At 52.0% G+C, this 18,581-nt stretch overlaps 1 protein-coding gene across 2 annotated transcripts in view; it reads left to right on the top strand.

Annotated features, from left to right (window-relative positions):
- Positions 1–18,581, top strand: part of TTLL4 (tubulin tyrosine ligase like 4) — a 100,876-nt gene that overhangs the window by 44,642 nt on the left and 37,653 nt on the right. For both annotated transcript variants that reach the window (XM_075317092.1, XM_075317091.1), the window contains exons 8-12: positions 54–248; positions 588–670; positions 1,912–2,040; positions 15,883–16,005; positions 16,356–16,454. In XM_075317092.1, the coding sequence (XP_075173207.1) occupies positions 54–248; positions 588–670; positions 1,912–2,040; positions 15,883–16,005; positions 16,356–16,454 (629 nt within the window). The remainder of the gene's footprint in view (positions 1–53; positions 249–587; positions 671–1,911; positions 2,041–15,882; positions 16,006–16,355; positions 16,455–18,581) is intronic.

Genomic DNA, 18,581 nt, shown 5'->3' with positions numbered 1-18,581 from the left:
TCCGTTGTCTCTCTGCTGGCTGTTCCTCACCTTCTTTTCTTGTTTCCGATCAGCTGAACCATTTTCCAGGCTCCTTTCAGATCGGGAGGAAAGATCGTCTCTGGAGAAACCTGTCCAAAATGCAGGCTCGCTTTGGAAGGAAAGAATTCAACTTCTTCCCCCAGTCCTTTGTGCTTCCGCAAGACATCAAACTCCTGAGGAAAGCCTGGGAACAAGGGGGGACGCGGCAGAAATGGATCGTGAAGCCGGTACGGGAGGAGTGTGATCTATGTATGGTGATTGCTTCTAGGAGATTCGTCCTCAGGGCTTTGTGCACACTGAGGTTTTCCTGAGCGGTAACACCGGTCGTATGGAGCTTATCAGGGCCCTATAAACCCTTACGGGTCCCGAATGTATGTCTCTGCACCTCCAATACAATTGTACCATGGTGCACTTCATTAGATGCTCCATACATCGGCTCAGGAGAGGGATCTGCCGTGTGCTCGGGGCTTGGAGCTGGACAGAACGGATCAGTTATCACTAGTGATCTTAACTTATTTTTATCTGATTTCTATACTTTTTAACAATTCTATTTGCTTTCATTTCAGCCTGCATCAGCCAGAGGAATGGGGATCCATGTGATCCATAAATGGAGCCAGCTGCCGAAGAAAAGACCGCTACTGGTACAGAGGTAACCGCCACCTGAAGAGGGGATAGTTCAGCCAATGAGTGACTGATTCCCCCGCCATGCCCTCGTATGTGGGAACTTGTTCTTACATTGCAAGTAGTCAGAGTTGTGACCGAACACTATGGATCCAAAACCAATATGGCCGCCAATCCAGCCGCCGTCTTCCCTACTGCCCTTCAATTCTAAACTTTGCCTGGTTATGATACTAGGTCACCAGCCGCTGATGCAGTCTAGCGGTGGTGGCCGGTCTCCTATAGACGGAGCTCAACATTTACAAAACGGTTTGCTATAGAGCTTGCTTGTGCTGCTCTGCTGGACCGTTGGTCCGTGCTGTTTGGCTCCTGGTCGTGGCAGCGCCCCCATAGCCAGCAGCTTTGGAAACTGCACAGGTCACAACAGCTCAGCCTGAATTGTAAATCTGCGCAAGCGGTGCGCTCATGAAAACAGAACAACAGAACAACCCTTTAATATTTGTCTGGCTCTTGACTCTCAATGTTTAATCTAAAGCGGGCTTTACACGGTAGCGATATCGCTTTAGTGCGTAGCCGCCCCCATCGTTTGTGCGATACGGGCATATCTCTGCCCGTCACACACAATCGCGCTCCCCGTCACACGGCTTACCTGCCCTTCGACGTCGCTATGGCCGGCGATCCGTTTCCTTCCTAAGGGGGCTGGTCGTGCGGCGTCACAGCGACGTCACACGGCAGCCGTGCAATAGAAGCGGAGGGGTGGAGATGAGCGGGACGTAATCATCCCGCCCACCACCTTCCTTCCGCATAGCCGGTGGACGCAGGTAAGGAGATGTTCCTCGCTCCTGCAGCTTCACACACAGCGATGTGCGCTGCCGCAGGAACGAGGAATAACATCGCTAATGAGAGGTGACCGATTTTTGGTTTTAGGACGACCTCTCCGCGGCAAACTATTTGTGCCACTTTTGCTATCGTTTTAGGTTGCACAAAAGTGTCACGCTGCGATAACGTTAATGACGCCGGATGTGTGTCACAAACAACGTGACCCCCGACTATAAAACATTAACGATATCATAGCGTGTAAATCCCCCTTAAGACTCTGAAAAAGTTTAGCGACCCGTTGTGGTGCAATAGTCTCAATGTTTTTTTGCCTCTTGGCTTTTCCAAGTAGTGATCTTTTTGAAAAATGATCTACAGGAAACCTCACTGCACAGGACGCTATGAACCACCTGATTTGTATATGAGAATGTTTGTTTTTTGTTTGTTTTTTTTTAGGTATTTGCACAAACCCTACCTCATCAGTGGCAGCAAGTTTGACTTGCGGATCTATGTTTACGTCACGTCGTATGACCCTCTGCGTGTGTACTTGTTTACCGACGGCCTGGTGCGGTTCGCCAGCTGCAAGTATGTTCTGCTTTGTGAGGATTAGATTTAACCTTTGAGCCGTATTTCCACATCTTGTGGCCCATCACATGTTTGCAAAACTATAACACCCATCATTCCCTGACATTCACAGGCCTATGCAATTGGAGATCCGTGCACCAAGTATATTGTACAATCACTTAGTGCAAATATATATATAATTTTATATATGGGAGGGAGATGGCAGAAGTTCTGATCGGTCCGGGTGTTGTGACTCTTAACCTGTCACTAATCAGAGGGTCAGAGGAGCTCAGCCGATGGCGGCTGTATCTTAAGATTTCTCTTGGGCGGGCTTTGCACGTTGCGACATCGCAAGCCGATGCTGCGATGTCGCACGCGATAGTCCCCGCCCCCGTCGAAGGTACGATATCATGTGATAATTTTCGCTCTGCCAGCTTCACATGCACTCACCTGCCCTGCGACCGTCGCTCTGGCTGGCGATCCGCCTCCTTCCTAAGGGGGCGGGTCGTGCAGCGTCATAGCGACGTCACACGGCAGGCGGCCAATAGCGGCGGAGGGGCGGAGATGAGCAGGATGTAAACATCCCGCCCACCTCCGTCCTTCCGCCTAGCCGCCGGCCCCAGGTAAGGAGATGTTCCTCGCTCCTGCGACTTCATACACAGCGATGTGCGCTGCCGCAGGAACGAGGAACAACATCGTACCTGTCGTTGCACCAGCAGTATGGAAATGTCGGTGAATGCAACAATGATACGATAACGACGTTTTCTTCGGCGCTCCATTGGGAGACCCAGACGATTGGGTGTATAGCACTGCCTCCGGAGGCCACACAAAGCAATTACACTAAAAAGTGTAAGGCCCCTCCCCTTCTGGCTATACACCCTCCCGTAGGAGTACGGATTCCTCAGTTTTAGCTTTGTGCGCAGGAGGTCAGACACGCACGCATAGCTCCATTGTTTTTAGTCAGCAGCAGCTGCTGACTATGTCGGATGGAAGAAAAGAGGGCCCATACAGGGCTCCCAGCATGCTCCCTTCTCACCCCACTGTATGTCGGAGGTGTTTGTAAGGTTGAGGTACCCATTGCGGGTACGGCGGCAGGAGCCCACATGCTGATTCCTTCCCCATCCCTTTTTACAGGGCTCTGGGTGAAGTGGGATTTACTGGTCTCCAGGCACTGAGACCGTGCTCCATCTACAGCCCCTGGAGAAGATGCTGGATGGAGCGGAGTACATCAGGGACATGGCCCTGCTTCCTCAAGGTACTCTGTGTCCCCGTGCATTTGGCGCTCACACCGCAGCATGCTGGGTGTTGTAGTGCGCCGGGGGACATCAGCGCTACGGCGCTTGTGCCATGGCCTCATTCAGCTTCGCTGAAGCAGGCACACTTCTGGGAATCGGTCGCGCCGGCCGCTGGGACTGCGGCGCGGCTGGCACTTGTGGTGCGCCGGGGACTTCAGCGCGGCCCGCGCTTTTACGGCGGCCGCGCTGATAACTCGAGTCCCCGGCTTTTGCGGCCTGCTTCCGTTCGTTCCCGCCCCCAGACCTGCAAGTCAGGAGAGGGGCGGGACGCTGGCCACTTCTGGAAATCGGTCACGCCGGCCGCTGGGACTGCGGCGCGGCTGGCACTTGTGGTGCGCCGGGGACTTCAGCGCGGCCCGCGCTTTTACGGCGGCCGCGCTGATAACTCGAGTCCCCGGCTTTTGCGGCCTGCTTCCGTTCGTTCCCGCCCCCAGACCTGCCAGTCAGGAGAGGGGCGGGACGCTGGCCAGTGCATCAGCGCCGAGGGCTGGAGTCGTTTTTACATACTCCAGCCCTCACAATCGGCACAGAGGGGACACTGTTTCCCGCACTTTTGTTTGGGAACTCCCACGGACCGCCCCTCTCCACAGACGCCGGCAGCCATTCCTGCTGACACGCTGAGCTGCAGAGGGGAGCCGGGGAGACCCAGACAAGGAATTCTGCGCCTCTTACCCGCTATTCAGCGGGCGGTAAGCAGCCCTCAGGGCTCACCCCCTCTTGTGCCAGTAGTATTCTTAGTATTTTGTTTCTACAAATACTTGGTATTACATAGCGCTGGTCGCCCTTGGCTATAGACTCTCTCACATTGCAGAGAGCCAGCAGCATGTCGTCCGTAAAACGCAAGGGTGCCAAGGCACAGACATTATATGCTTCCTGCACCGCATGTGGGACTTTTCTACCAGCAGGCTCCACGGACCCCCATTGTGTGCAGTGCTCGGCCCCTGCGGCGCTTGCACAGTCGGGACCTCTGCTGGACATGACCCAGGGTGTACCACCTGTGAATGCTGTCCAGGTGACAGGAACTGAGTTTGCAGCTTTTGCTGACAGAATGTCTCTCACTATGTCACAAATTCTTGACACATTGCGAGCTAGGCCTATACTTCAGGCCACGGACACTGTGCAATCATTGCCCCCTGGTCCCCCTCAGCTCCAAGCTCCGGGACGGGCATATACACCTCAGGGTGAAGACTCTGACTCGGACGATGGCCCCGGGCAGCCTAAGCGGGCTCGCTATGACGGGCCTTCACATTCATCTCAATGGTCAGGATCCCAGCGAGATGAATCTATGGGTGATGAGGCGGACGTAACTGATCAGGATTCTGATCCTGGGACCGCTCTCAATCTAGATACACCAGATGGTGACGCCATAGTTAATGATCTTATATTTAACATTAATAAGATGTTAAATATTTCCCCACCAGCTCCTCTTGTAGAGGAGTCAGCTTCGCAGCACGAGAGAATCCATTTCAGGTACCCTAAGCGTACATTAAGCACTTTTCTGGACCACGCTGACTTTAGAGACGCAATCCAGAAACCCCACGCTTATCCTGAAAGGCGTTTTCCTAAACGGCTTAAAGATACACGCTACCCTTTTCCCCCGGAGGTGGTCAAGGGTTGGACCCAGTGTCCAAAAGTGGATCCTCCAATTTCCAGGCTTGCAGCTAGATCCTTGGTTGCAGTTGAAGATGGAGCGGCACTTAAAGATGCCACTGACAGGCAGATGGAGCTCTGGCTGAAATCCATCTATGAAGCGATTGGAGCGTCATTAGCGCCTTCTTTTGCGGCCGTATGGGCACTCCAAGCTATCTCAGCCGGGCTTGCGCGAGTCGACTCAGTCACACGTGCATTTGCCCCGCAGGTAGCACCATTGACCTCGCAAATGGCGGCATTCGCGTCGTCTGCGATTAATGCTGTTCTTGACGCTACAAGCCGCACGGCAGTGGCGTCAGCCAACTCCGTTGTTTTGCGTAGGGCCCTGTGGTTGAGACATTGGAAAGCAGATTCTCATTCCAAGAAGTGCTTAACCAATTTGCCTTTTTCTCGTGACCGATTGTTTGGAGAGCGTTTGGATGAAATCATCAAACACTCCAAGGGTAAGGACTCATCCTTACCGCAACACAGACAAAACAAACCCCAACAGAGGAAGGGTCAGTCTGGTTATCGGTCCTTTCGAGGACCGGGCAGGTCCCAATTCGCCTCGTCAAAAAAGACTCAAAAAGACCAGAGACGCTCAGATTCTTGGAGGTCTCAGTCACGCCCAAAAAGGACAGCCGGAGGAACCGTTGCCAAGACGGCGTCCTCCTGACTTGCGGTCTCCAATTCCCACACCCGCGGTCGGTGGGAGGCTTTCCCACTTTGGCGACATTTGGCTGTCACGCGTCAAAGACCGTTGGGTGAGGGATATTCTGTCTCACGGGTACAGGATAGAGTTCAGTTCTCGTCCGCCAACTCGTTTCTTCAGAACTTCTCCACCACCAGACCGAGCCGATGCTCTGTTGCAGGCGGTGGCCGCTCTAAAGGCGGAAGGAGTGGTGACCTCCGTCCCTCTTCAGGAACAAGGTCACGGTTTTTACTCCAATCTGTTTGTGGTCCCAAAAAAGGACGGATCGTATCGACCCGTCCTGGATCTAAAGTTGCTCAACAGACACGTAAAAGTCAGGAGGTTCCGGATGGAATCCCTACGCTCCGTCATAGCCTCAATGTCTCAAGGAGATTTTCTAGCATCAATAGACATCAAAGATGCGTATCTCCACGTGCCGATTGCACCAGAGCATCAGCGTTTCCTACGCTTCGTCATACACGACGAACACCTACAGTTCGTAGCGTTACCTTTCGGTCTGGCAACAGCCCCCCGGGTCTTCACCAAAGTCATGGCAGCAGTAGTAGCTGTTCTGCACTCGCAGGGTCACTCGGTCATCCCGTATCTAGACGACCTGCTTATAAAGGCACCCTCTCAAGAGGCATGCCAACACAGTCTGAAGGTGGCACTAGACACTCTCCAGAGTTTCGGGTGGATTATCAACTTTCCAAAGTCTCATCTAACCCCGACCCAATCTCTGACTTATCTTGGCATGGAGTTTCATACTCTCTCAGCGATAGTGAGGCTTCCACTGGACAAGCAGTGCTCGCTACGGACTGGAGTGCAATCTCTCCTTCAGAGCCAGTCGCACTCACTGAGGCGCCTCATGCATTTCCTAGGAAAGATGGTAGTATCCACGGCGGTGGCGTACATCAACCACCAAGGGGGAACACGCAGTCGCCAAGCTTTTCAAGAAGTCCAGCGGATTTTGACGTGGGTGGAAAGCAGAGCGTCCACCATATCCGCAGTTCACATCCCAGGCGTGGAAAACTGGGAAGCAGACTTTCTCAGTCGCCAGGGCATGGACGCAGGAGAATGGTCCCTTCACCCGGACGTGTTTCAACAGATCTGTTGCCGCTGGGGGACGCCGGACGTCGATCTGATGGCGTCACGGCACAACAACAAGGTCCCAGTTTTCATGGCACGGTCTCACGATCACCGAGCGCTGGCGGCAGACGCCTTGGTTCAGGATTGGTCGCAATTCCGACTCCCCTATGTGTTCCCACCTCTAGCATTGTTACCCAGAGTTCTCCGGAAAATCAAGTCCGACTGCCATCGAGCCATACTCGTCGCTCCAGATTGGCCAAGAAGGTCGTGGTACCCGGATCTGTGGCATCTCACGGTAGGCCAACCGTGGACACTACCAAACCGTCCAGATTTGCTGTCTCAAGGGCCGTTTTTCCATCTGAATTCTGCGGCCCTGAACCTGACTGTGTGGCCATTGAGTCCTGGATCCTAGCGGCCTCAGGTTTATCTCATGAAGTTGTTGCCACAATGAGACAGGCTAGAAAACCATCCTCAGCTAAGATCTATCACAGAACGTGGAAGATATTCTTAGCGTGGTGCTTGGCTCAAGGGTTTTCTCCCTGGCCATTTGCATTGCCAATTTTTCTTTCCTTCCTGCAGTCTGGGTTGGAAAAAGGTTTGTCGCTTAGCTCGCTTAAGGGTCAAGTCTCCGCGCTATCCGTATTCTTTCAGAAGCGCTTGGCACGGCTTTCTAAAGTACGCACTTTTCTCCAAGGAGTTTGTCATATCGTTCCTCCTTACAAACGGCCATTGGAACCCTGGGATCTGAACAGGGTTCTCATTGCTCTCCAGAAGCCGCCTTTCGAGCCTTTGAAAGAGGTTTCCCTTTCTCGGCTTTCTCAAAAAGTAGTTTTTCTTGTGGCGGTCACGTCTCTTCGAAGAGTGTCCGAGCTAGCGGCGTTATCTTGCAAATCTCCCTTCCTGGTGTTTCACCAAGACAAGGTAGTACTGCGTCCAATTCCGGAGTTTTCTCCCAAGGTGGTTTCTTCCTTTCATCTCAATCAGGATATCACTTTGCCATCTTTGTGTCCGCATCCAGTTCACCAATTTGAAAAGGGTTTACATATGTTGGACCTGGTGAGAGCACTCAGGATTTACATTTCTCGCACGGCGCCTCTACGCCGTTCTGATGCGCTCTTTGTCCTAGTCGCTGGTCAGCATAAGGGATCGCAAGCTTCCAAATCCACCCTTGCGCGGTGGATCAAGGAACCAATTCTTCACACATACCGTTCTGCTGGGCTTCCGATTCCATCTGGACTGAAGGCCCATTCTACCAGAGCCGTGGGTGCGTCCTGGGCATTGCGGCATCAGGCTACGGCTCAGCAAGTGTGCCAGGCGGCTACCTGGTCGAGTCTGCACACGTTTACCAAACACTATCAAGTGCATACCTACGCTTCGGCAGATGCCAGCCTAGGTAGACAGGTCCTTCAGGCGGCGGTGGCCCACCTGTAGGAAGAGGCTGTCTGACAGCCCGTTCATGTGGTATCTTTTTACCCACCCAGGGACTGCTTTTGGACGTCCCACTGTCTGGGTCTCCCAATTAGGAGCGAAAAAGAAGGGAATTTTGTTTACTTACCGTAAATTCCTTTTCTTCTAGCTCCAATTGGGAGACCCAGCACCCGCCCTATTTGTTCTTAGGGTTTCGTTTTTCGGGTGCACATGTTGTTCATGTTGTTTCTTAAGTTCTTCGATCTTGTTATCGGATTGAATTTGTTTTTGAAACTGTTATTGGCTTTCCTCCTCCTTGCTTTGGTACTAAAACTGAGGAATCCGTACTCCTACGGGAGGGTGTATAGCCAGAAGGGGAGGGGCCTTACACTTTTAAGTGTAGTTCTTTGTGCGGCCTCCAGAGGCAGTAGCTATACACCCACTGTCTGGGTCTCCCAATTGGAGCTAGAAGAAAAGGAATTTACGGTAAGTAAACAAAATTCCCTTCTTCTGCTTTGTGCGAAGGAGGTCAGACATCCACGCATAGCTCCACTGTTTGTAGCAGGGCTGTGGAGTCGGTAAGCCAAACCTTCGACTCCGACTCCGACTCCTCAAATTCTCTTGCACCGACTCCGGCTCCGACTCCGACTCAGACTCCGACTCCTACATATATTGCTTATAGTTAGGTGAAAAATTTATTGTAGTACATGAATATGTGTATGTGAACATCAGACATTTAATAATTTTTATGATACAATAATCAAGATATTTGGATAGAACATAAAATATATTTATTGGAATACAACTTTAGAACACAAAAAACTGTAATAAATTGTAAATATGTAATACACTATGTAATATACAGTAGATTACATATATATCTTGTGTGTGTGTATATACACTGTATATATATATATATATTATATATATTACATATTTACAATTTATTAGTTTTTTTGTGTTCTAAAGTTGTATTCCAATAAATATTTTATGTTCTATCCAAATATCTTGATTATTGTATCATAAAAACAATTAAATGTCTGATGTTCACATTGTACTACAATAAATTTTTCACTTAAATATAAGCATTATACTAAATGTTGTTATTTAGTAAAATATTCAGCACATTCTGCATTGCACTCCTGTCCCCAATTTATTATATATTTTAGGAGTCGGAGTCGGTGCATTTTATACCGACTCCGACTCCGACTCCACCAAAATGAGCTCCGACTCCGACTCCACGACTCCGACTCCGACTCCACAGCCCTGGTTTGTAGTCAGCAGTAGCTGCTGGCTATATCGGATGGAAGAAAAGAGGGCCCATATAGGGCCCCCAGCATGCTCCCTTCTCACCCGCGGTGGTGCTTGTAAGGTTGAGGTACCTATTGCTGGTACAGAGGCTGGAGCCCACATGCTGTTTTCCTTCCACATCCCCTGGAGGGCTCTGTGGAAGTGGGATCTTGCCGGCCCCCAAGCCCTGAGGCCGGGCTCCATCCACAGACCCAGAGAACCTGCTGGATTTGGAGCATGAGTACAGTCAGGGACAAGGCCCTGCATCATTCAGGTACTCGGTGTCCCCGGCAGGCACGGACACTCTCAAGGCTTGCTGAGCGTTATAGTGCGCCGGGGACATTAACGCTGGGGTTAGGTCACTGCAGCTTTGCTGAGTGACGTTACATGTTGGGAACTACTGCGCCGACCGCTCCTGGAGCGGCGGCGCAGCTGCGACTTGTGGTGCGCCGGGGACTTTGCGCCGACCGCGCTTTTACGGCGGCGGCGCTTCTAACTATAGCCCCCGGCTTCTGCGGCCTAGCGCCGCTTCGTTCCCGCCCCCACCCTGTCAATCAGGGTAGGGGAGAGACGCTGCTCAATTGGCAGCGCCGAGGGCTGGAGCTTTATTTACATGCTCCAGCCCTCTCACTAGGCACAGTGGGAAGCAGACTTCCCGCTCTTCGTCTGTATACGCCCAGGGCCCGCCCCCCCCTCTCCACAAGGACGCCGGCAGCCATTACACATGCGGTCTGGCTGGGGAAAGGCAGCAGGCTCTGGGAGACCCAGACTAAAGGGATTTCGGCGACCACACACCCGCTCCTAAGCGGGCGGTAAGCTGCACTTTAGTGCTGGCCCCACTAGTGCCTCAGTGTTATATTAGTGTACTTTTTTCGTGGTACCATATATATATATAGTTGCACTGTAAGGTCGCTTCTTGGCTGGACACCCTGTACTGCTCTGAGGAGGCAGCAACATGTCATCCGCAAAACGCAAGGGTGCCAAGGCACAGGCTGTGTACACTGTTTGTACTGCATGTGGGGCTGATCTACCGGCAGGCTCCAATGACTCACATTGTGTGCAATGTTCAGTCCCAGTGGCACTTCGTCAGCCAGAGCCTATGGTGGTGGTAGCCCAGGCAGAGTCGCCTGTGAACCCTGCCCCGGTGACGGGGACAGACTTTGCAGTTTTTGCTGATAAAATGTCTGTGACTATGACAAAAATCCTGGAGACCTTGCAGTCCAGGCCAGTTACTCAGACCATGGACACTGCTGTGTCTATGCTCTCCGGTCCCCCTCAGTTGGAACTAATCCGTACTTCAAGGGGGTCTCAAGCATCACAGGCTGAAGTCTCTGACTCAGATGACAGTCCCAGGCAGCCTAAGCGAGCTCGCTGGGAAAGACCCTCGACGTCATCACACTGCTCAGGGTCTCAGCGAGAAGAGTCTCTCTGTGATGAGACTGAGGACGGTGATCAGGATTCTAATCCTGAGGCCCCTCTCAATCTGGATGCCCCTGATGGTGACGCCATGGTTAATGACCTTATATCGGCAATTAATAGACTGTTGGATATTTCTCCCCCAGTTCCTTCAGCAGAGGAGGCAGCTGCACAGCAGGAGAAGTTCCATTTCCTGTATCCCAAGCGTAAATTAAGTGCTTTTTTGGACCACTCTGACTTCAGAGAATCGATCCAGAAACACGACGCTCATCCAGACAAGCGTTTCTCTAAACGTTCTAAGGATACACGTTATCCCTTTCCCCCTGAGGTGGCCAAACGCTGGACCCAGTGTCCAAAGGTGGATCCCCCAATTTCCAAGCTTGCGGCTAGATCCATAGTCGCAGTAGAGGATGGCGCTTCACTTAAAGATGCCAACGACAGACAGATGGACCTTTGGTTGAAATCTGTCTATGAATCTATCGGCGCGTCGTTTGCTCCAGCATTCGCGGCCGTGTGGGCACTCCAAGCTATTTCAGCTGGTTTAGCACAGGTGGATGCTATCATACATCCAGCAGTACCGCAGGTGGCGTCCCTAACTTCGCAAATGTCTGCGTTTGCGACCTATGCTATCAATGCTGTCCTAGAATCTACGAGCCGTACCGCTATGGCGTCCGCCAATTCTGTGGTTTTGCGCAGAGCCTTGTGGTTAAAGGACTGGAAAGCAGATGCTGGTTCCAAAAAATGCTTAACCAGCTTGCCATTATCTAGAGACAGACTGTTTGGTGAGCCATTGGCTGAAATCATAAAACAGTCCAAGGGTAAGGACTCTTCCTTACCACAGCCCAGAGCAAGTAAACCTCAACAGAAAAAGTGGCAGTCGAGGTTTCGGTCCTTTCGAGGCTCGGGCAAGGCCCAATTCTCCTCGTCCAAAAGGACTCAGAAAGAACAAGGGAGCTCAGATTCCTGGCGGGCTCACTCACGCCCCAGGAAAGCAAATGGAGGAACCGCTTCCAAAGCGGCTACCTCATGACTTTCAGCCTCCTCCCTCCGCATCCTCGGTCGGTGGCAGGCTCTCCCGCTTTTGCGACATTTGGCTGTCACAGGTCAAAGACCGGTGGGTAACAGACATTTTGTCTCGCGGGTACAGAATCGAGTTCAGTTCTCGGCCTCCACTTCGGTTCTTCAGAACCTCCCCACACCCCAACCGAGCAGATGCCCTGCTGCAGGCGGTGGACTCTCTAAGAGCAGAAGGAGTCGTGATCCCTGTCCCCCCTCAGGAACGGGGGCGAGGATTTTACTCCAATCTCTTTGTGGTTCCAAAAAAGGACGGCTCCTTCCGTCCTGTTCTGGACCTAAAACTGCTCAACAAGCATGTGAACGCCAGGCGGTTCCGGATGGAATCCCTCCGCTCAGTCATTGCCTCAATGTCTCAAGGAGATTTCCTAGCATCAATAGACATCAAAGATGCTTATCTCCACGTGCCGATTGCTACAAAGCACCAACGCTTTCTACGCTTCGTGATAGGAGACGACCATCTTCAGTTCGTAGCTCTGCCATTTGGTCTGGCGACAGCCCCTCGGGTGTTCACCAAGATCATGGCGGCAGTGGTAGCAGTCTTGCACTCTCACGGACACTCTGTGATCCCTTACTTGGACGATCTACTGGTCAAGGCACCCTCTCAAGAGGCATGCCAACTCAGCCTGAATGTTGCACTGGAGACTCTCCAGGCGTTCGGGTGGATCATCAACTTCCCAAAGTCAAATCTGTCACCGACCCAATCACTAACGTATCTTGGCATGGAGTTTCATACTCTCTCAGCGATAGTGAAGCTTCCGCTGGACAAGCAGCGGTCTCTACAGACTGGGGTGCAGGCTCTCCTTCAAAGTCAGTCACACTCCTTAAGACGCCTCATGCACTTCCTCGGGAAGATGGTGGCGGCAATAGAGGCGGTTCCGTTTGCGCAGTTTCATCTGCGTCCACTTCAATGGGACATTCTCCGCCAATGGGACGGGAAGTCAACATCCCTGGACAGGAAAGTCTCCCTTTCCCAGACGGCCAAGGACTCTCTGCAGTGGTGGCTCCTTTCCACCTCATTATCACAGGGAAGATCCTTCCTACCACCGTCCTGGGCGGTGGTCACGACAGACGCGAGTCTGTCAGGGTGGGGAGCAGTGTTTCTCCACCACAGGGCTCAGGGTACGTGGACTCAGCAGGAGTCCACCCTTCAGATCAATGTTCTGGAAATCAGAGCAGTGTATCTTGCCCTACTAGCCTTCCAACAGTGGCTGGAAGGGAAGCAGATCCGAATTCAATCGGACAACTCCACAGCGGTGGCATACATCAATCACCAAGGGGGGACACGCAGTCGGCAAGCCTTCCAGGAAGTCCGGCGGATTATGATGTGGGTGGAAGCCACGGCCTCCACCATATCCGCGGTTCACATCCCCGGCGTAGAAAACTGGGAAGCAGACTTCCTCAGTCGCCAGGGCATGGACGCAGGGGAATGGTCCCTTCACCCGGACGTGTTTCAGGAAATCTGTCGCCGATGGGGAAGGCCGGACGTCGACCTAATGGCGTCCCGGCACAACAACAAGGTCCCAACCTTCATGGCACGGTCTCGCGATCAAAGAGCTCTAGCAGCAGACGCCCTAGTGCAAGATTGGTCGCAGTTCCGGCTCCCTTATGTGTTTCCACCTCTGGCACTCTTGCCCAGAGTGCTACGCAAGATCAGATCCGACTGCAGCCGCGTCATACTCGTCGCTCCAGACTGGCCGAGGAGGGCGTGGTATCCGGATCTGTGGCATCTCACGGTCGGCCATCCGTGGGCACTACCAGACCGACCAGACTTACTGTCCCAAGGGCCTTTTTTCCATCGGAATTCTGCGGCCCTGAACCTGACTGTGTGGCCATTGAGTCCTGGATCCTAGCGTCTTCAGGCTTATCCCAAGGGGTCGTTGCCACCATGAGACAGGCTAGGAAGCCCACGTCTGCTAAGATCTACCACAGAACGTGGAGGATATTCTTATCCTGGTGCTCTGCTCAGGGAGTGTCTCCCTGGCCATTTGCATTGCCTACCTTTCTTTCTTTCCTGCAATCTGGGTTAGAAAAAGGTTTGTCGCTCGGCTCCCTTAAAGGACAAGTCTCGGCGCTATCCGTCTTTTTTCAGAAGCGTCTAGCACGACTTTCTAAGGTGCGCACGTTCCTACAGGGGGTTTGCCATATTGTTCCCCCGTACAAACGGCCGTTAGATCCATGGGATCTGAACAGGGTACTAGTTGCCCTCCAGAAGCCGCCCTTCGAGCCTCTGAGGGAGGTTTCACTTTCTAGACTATCACAGAAAGTGGCTTTTCTGGTAGCGATCACATCTCTTCGGAGAGTGTCTGAGCTAGCAGCGCTGTCTTCCAAGGCTCCCTTCCTGGTCTTCCACCAGGACAAGGTAGTGCTGCGCCCCATTCAGGAGTTTCTCCCGAAGGTGGTATCCTCTTTTCATCTTAATCAGGATATCTCTTTGCCTTCGTTTTGTCCTCATGCAGTTCATCGGTATGAGAAGGATTTACATTTGTTAGATCTGGTGAGAGCACTCAGAATCTACATTTCCCGCACGGCGCCCCTGCGCCGTTCGGATGCACTCTTTGTCCTTGTCGCTGGTAAGCGCAAAGGGTCGCAGGCTTCCAAGGCCACCCTGGCTCGATGGATCAAAGAACCAATTCTTGAAGCCTACCGTTCTGCTGGGCTTCCGGTTCCATCAGGGCTGAAGGCCCATTCTACCAGAGCCGTGGGTGCGTCCTGGGCATTGCGACACCAGGCTACGGCTCAACAGGTGTGCCAGGCAGCTACCTGGTCGAGTCTGCACACTTTCACCAAACATTATCAGGTGCATACCTATGCTTCGGCGGATGCCAGCCTAGGTAGAAGAGTCCTGCAGGCGGCAGTTGCCTCCCCGTAGGGGAGGGCTGTCTTCGCAGCTCTAACATGAGGTATTTTTTTACCCACCCAGGGACAGCTTTTGGACGTCCCAATCGTCTGGGTCTCCCAATGGAGCGCCGAAGAAGGGAATTTTGTTACTTACCGTAAATTCCTTTTCTTCTAGCTCCTATTGGGAGACCCAGCACCCGCCCTGTTGTCCTTCGGGATTTTTGGTTGTTTTCGGGTACACATGTTGTTCATGTTGAATGGTTTTCAGTTCTCCGACGTTACTTCGGAGTGAATTTGTTTAAACCAGTTATTGGCTTTCCTCCTTCTTGCTTTTGCACTAAAACTGGTGAGCCAGTGATCCCACTGGGGGTGTATAGCCAGAAGGGGAGGGGCCTTACACTTTTTAGTGTAATTGCTTTGTGTGGCCTCCGGAGGCAGTGCTATACACCCAATCGTCTGGGTCTCCCAATAGGAGCTAGAAGAAAAGGAATTTACGGTAAGTAACAAAATTCCCTTCTTTGCGCTCGTTCATCGTATCATCTAGCATTTACACACTACGATGTCGAAAGTGATGCCGGATGTGTGTCACTTTCAATTTGACCCCACAGACATCGCACGTGCGATGTCGCAACGTGCAAAGCCCGCCCTAAGTCCAAAGTGAGACCCGCACTTGGCTGAGCGCTTCTCCCCCTGTGTTTTAGTGAATGATGGGGATTAGTTTCGTAGTCAGTCTCTCCATGCCCTCCTGTGTGGATTTGTGGCCAAAACCAATATGGCACCATCACGGCTCCCAGACCCGTTCAGCAAAGCTGCGGACGTTTTCTGAAACTGTAAATATACTTCAAATAGATACCATATTTTTGGGGTTTTAAGACTCTTTTCTTTCCAAAAATTTTGGGTGGAAAATGAGGGTCGTGTCTTTATAAGCCGAATGTAGCTTACTGGGGAGGTATATATAATCTCTATCTATATCTAAATCTATATATCTCTCACAGACCTCTAGTGGTCAGAATGTGTACCCTCTTTCATCCTATCTCAGACCCCCCGCCTGTCAATACAACATCTGCAGAAGCAATCCCTTATTATGTGAGCAGCTTCCACCATTCATAGTGTAATGCATGTTTTTTCTTTCAGGTATTCGTCGTCCATGAAAAGCCTTAGCAACAAATTCATGCACTTGACAAACTATTCTGTGAATAAAAAGAATGTGGACTACAAGGCAAACGCGGACGAGTCTGCCTGTCAGGGCCACAAGTGGTAGGTGCAGGCATTTGTGCAATATTCTCAGACATGTTCTAAGGCTCCTTCTAACTGGTCTGACATTGAGTTATAAGGAAACAACCAGAGAAGAGCCACAGGGGCTAATTTGCATGACTTTTTGCAGGGACCATTGCTTGACCCATAGGTCTTCTTAACTGGTGGCTTCTGTTAAGAAAGCCAGTGCCCTCCTAGTCCGGGGTGTGAGGGCGCTCGGCTCATGGCTCAGCTTGGGCTTCTATTTTTTCCTTTTGTTGCCATCAGACTTTTCCCTACATTTAGTACATTTCTGTAAATCTACAAGGATCCGGGGTTGTATGATTAATCTATTAACTGCACTCTCCCCGCAGGGCTCTTAAAGCGTTGTGGAGCTACCTCAACCAGAAAGGTTTCAGCAGCGAAAAAATCTGGGAGAAGATCAAAGAGATGGTGATAAAGACAATAATTGCGTAAGTGGTTACTGATAATGACTTGGACTGAGCGCTCAAACGTCCCCCTCATCGGCTCCCCCCCACCCCCCAATAAAGTTTGATATTTCTGCTTTACCTTCGCTTGCTGTCTTTTAATGGAAACAATAGTTCATGGTTTACATTCAGCTTCCAGGGGTTTTCCTATCTTCTTACTGGGCTAGTTAAATCCCCTGAATCCCTAAAATGAGGCTCTGAATTGCGCCATTTGTACGGAGAGATGGCCGCTTTGTGCACCTCTGCTCGTTTCATTGTCTATGGGACCTCTGGAGATGGCCAAGATACTGAACAGAGCGGATGTGTGCAAGTGTAGCCATTGTGCCATTCTAAATGGCACTAATGAGCCCTCTACGCGGGAACTGTTAGGAGCGGTGGGACCCCAAGAAATAATTTATCACTTATGATGTAGAGAAGTTTAGGCCTATGAATCGTTCTCTAATGTTGAGCTCCCATGGCACAGCAGAGTTGACTTTCCTCTACATATCCGTGTACAGAAAATCTGATGCCTTTTACAGCACAGTGCACCTGATTTTAAGGAATCTCATGTGCACCCTGCAAAATATGTCCTCGATGCAAGTTGACATGAATATTGAGTTTGAGGTTACTTGGACACTGGCTGCAGCACTTACACTTCCCTTAGATTAAACTCCACACTTCCATTGGATGGCTAACGCTGCTGCCTATCAGTGATCATTGATAGACTGCAGCTCACACCAGGCACAGATGTTTCACAAGCAGCGGCAGATCCTGGTGCCAACATCACCGGTGCCGCACCTGTGTGGGATGGGAGTGCAAGGTGCTTTTATTTTCTATGAGACACCAGTAATTTATTTCTTTGTCGCTCCATTGGGAGACCCAGACAATTGGGTGTATAGCTTCTGCCTCCGGAGGCCACACAAAGTATTACACTTTAAAAAGTGTAACCCCTCCCCTCTGCCTATACACCCTCCCGTGCATCACGGGCTCCTCAGTTTTTATGCTTTGTGTTGAAGGAGGCACACATGCACACAATGCTCCACATTTTAGTCAGCAGCAGCTGCTGATTATATCGGATGGAAGAAAAGAGGGCCCCTAACAGGGTTCCCGGCATGCTCCCTTCTCACCCCACTGAGTCGGCGGTGCTGTTAAGGTTGAGGTACCCATTGCGGGTACACAGGCAGGAGCCACATGCCGTTTTCCTTCCCCATCCCTTAGGGGCTCTGGGGAAGTGGGATCCTAACCGGTCATCCAGCCACTGGGACCGGGCTCCCTCCGCAGCCCCTGGGGGAATCTGCCGGACAGGAGACGGAGTATCGTCAGGGACATGGCCCTGCATCTACAGGTACTCTGTGTCCCCGTTGGGACGGTGCATGAAGCACCTTGGCCTCAGACGCAGCTGCGACTGCGGTGTGGATTTTTTGTCTGGGACTACCGCGCCGACCGTGCCTGTTTGTCGGCCGCGGGTTTTTACTTTAGTCCCCGGCTTTTGCGGCCTAGTGTGTTAAACTCCCGCCCCTGAGCCTGCCAGTCAGGGAGAAAGGCGGGACGGTCGGTATGATGCCGACAGTGAGGGCTGGAGCACACTTCGCTGTCCTCCGCCCCCCTCACTGATCACTATGGGCCACCAGGTTCCCGCACTTTTGCGGTTCCGCCCACGGCTCTCTCCTCCCCTCGGAACGCCGGCAGCCATTGTTATAATTCTGCCGGTGGAGGATCTCAGAATCTGCTACAACACTGCTCTGGGAGAGGGGGATCCTAACCGGTCGCCATGCTCTGGGACCGGGCTCCATCCGCAGCCCCTGGGGGATTCTGACGGACAGGAGACTTGACATCATCAGGGACAGAGCCCTGCATCATAAGGTACTCTGTGTCCCCTGAGGGACGGTGCATGCAGCATCTGTGTTACAAATGCCGCAGCGGTTGCTGAGTGGTTTGTGAGACTGGGACTACCGCGCCGACCGCGCCATGTTTGCCGGCCGCGTTTTTAAATTTAGTCCCCGGCTCTTGCGGCCTAGTACCATATACTCCCGTTTTCGGGCCTGCCAGTCAGGGGTAACGACGGGACGGCCGACTGGACGTCGGCAGGGAGGGCTGGAGCATACGTTGGTATCCTCCTTCCCCCTCACTGAG

Source organism: Anomaloglossus baeobatrachus, chromosome 7 (assembly GCF_048569485.1).
Source record: "Anomaloglossus baeobatrachus isolate aAnoBae1 chromosome 7, aAnoBae1.hap1, whole genome shotgun sequence".
In the NCBI taxonomy this organism is placed as follows: domain Eukaryota; kingdom Metazoa; phylum Chordata; class Amphibia; order Anura; family Aromobatidae; genus Anomaloglossus; species Anomaloglossus baeobatrachus.
The sequence above is the reverse complement of the archived record's forward strand: the minus strand, read 5'-3'. Positions and strand labels throughout refer to the sequence as shown.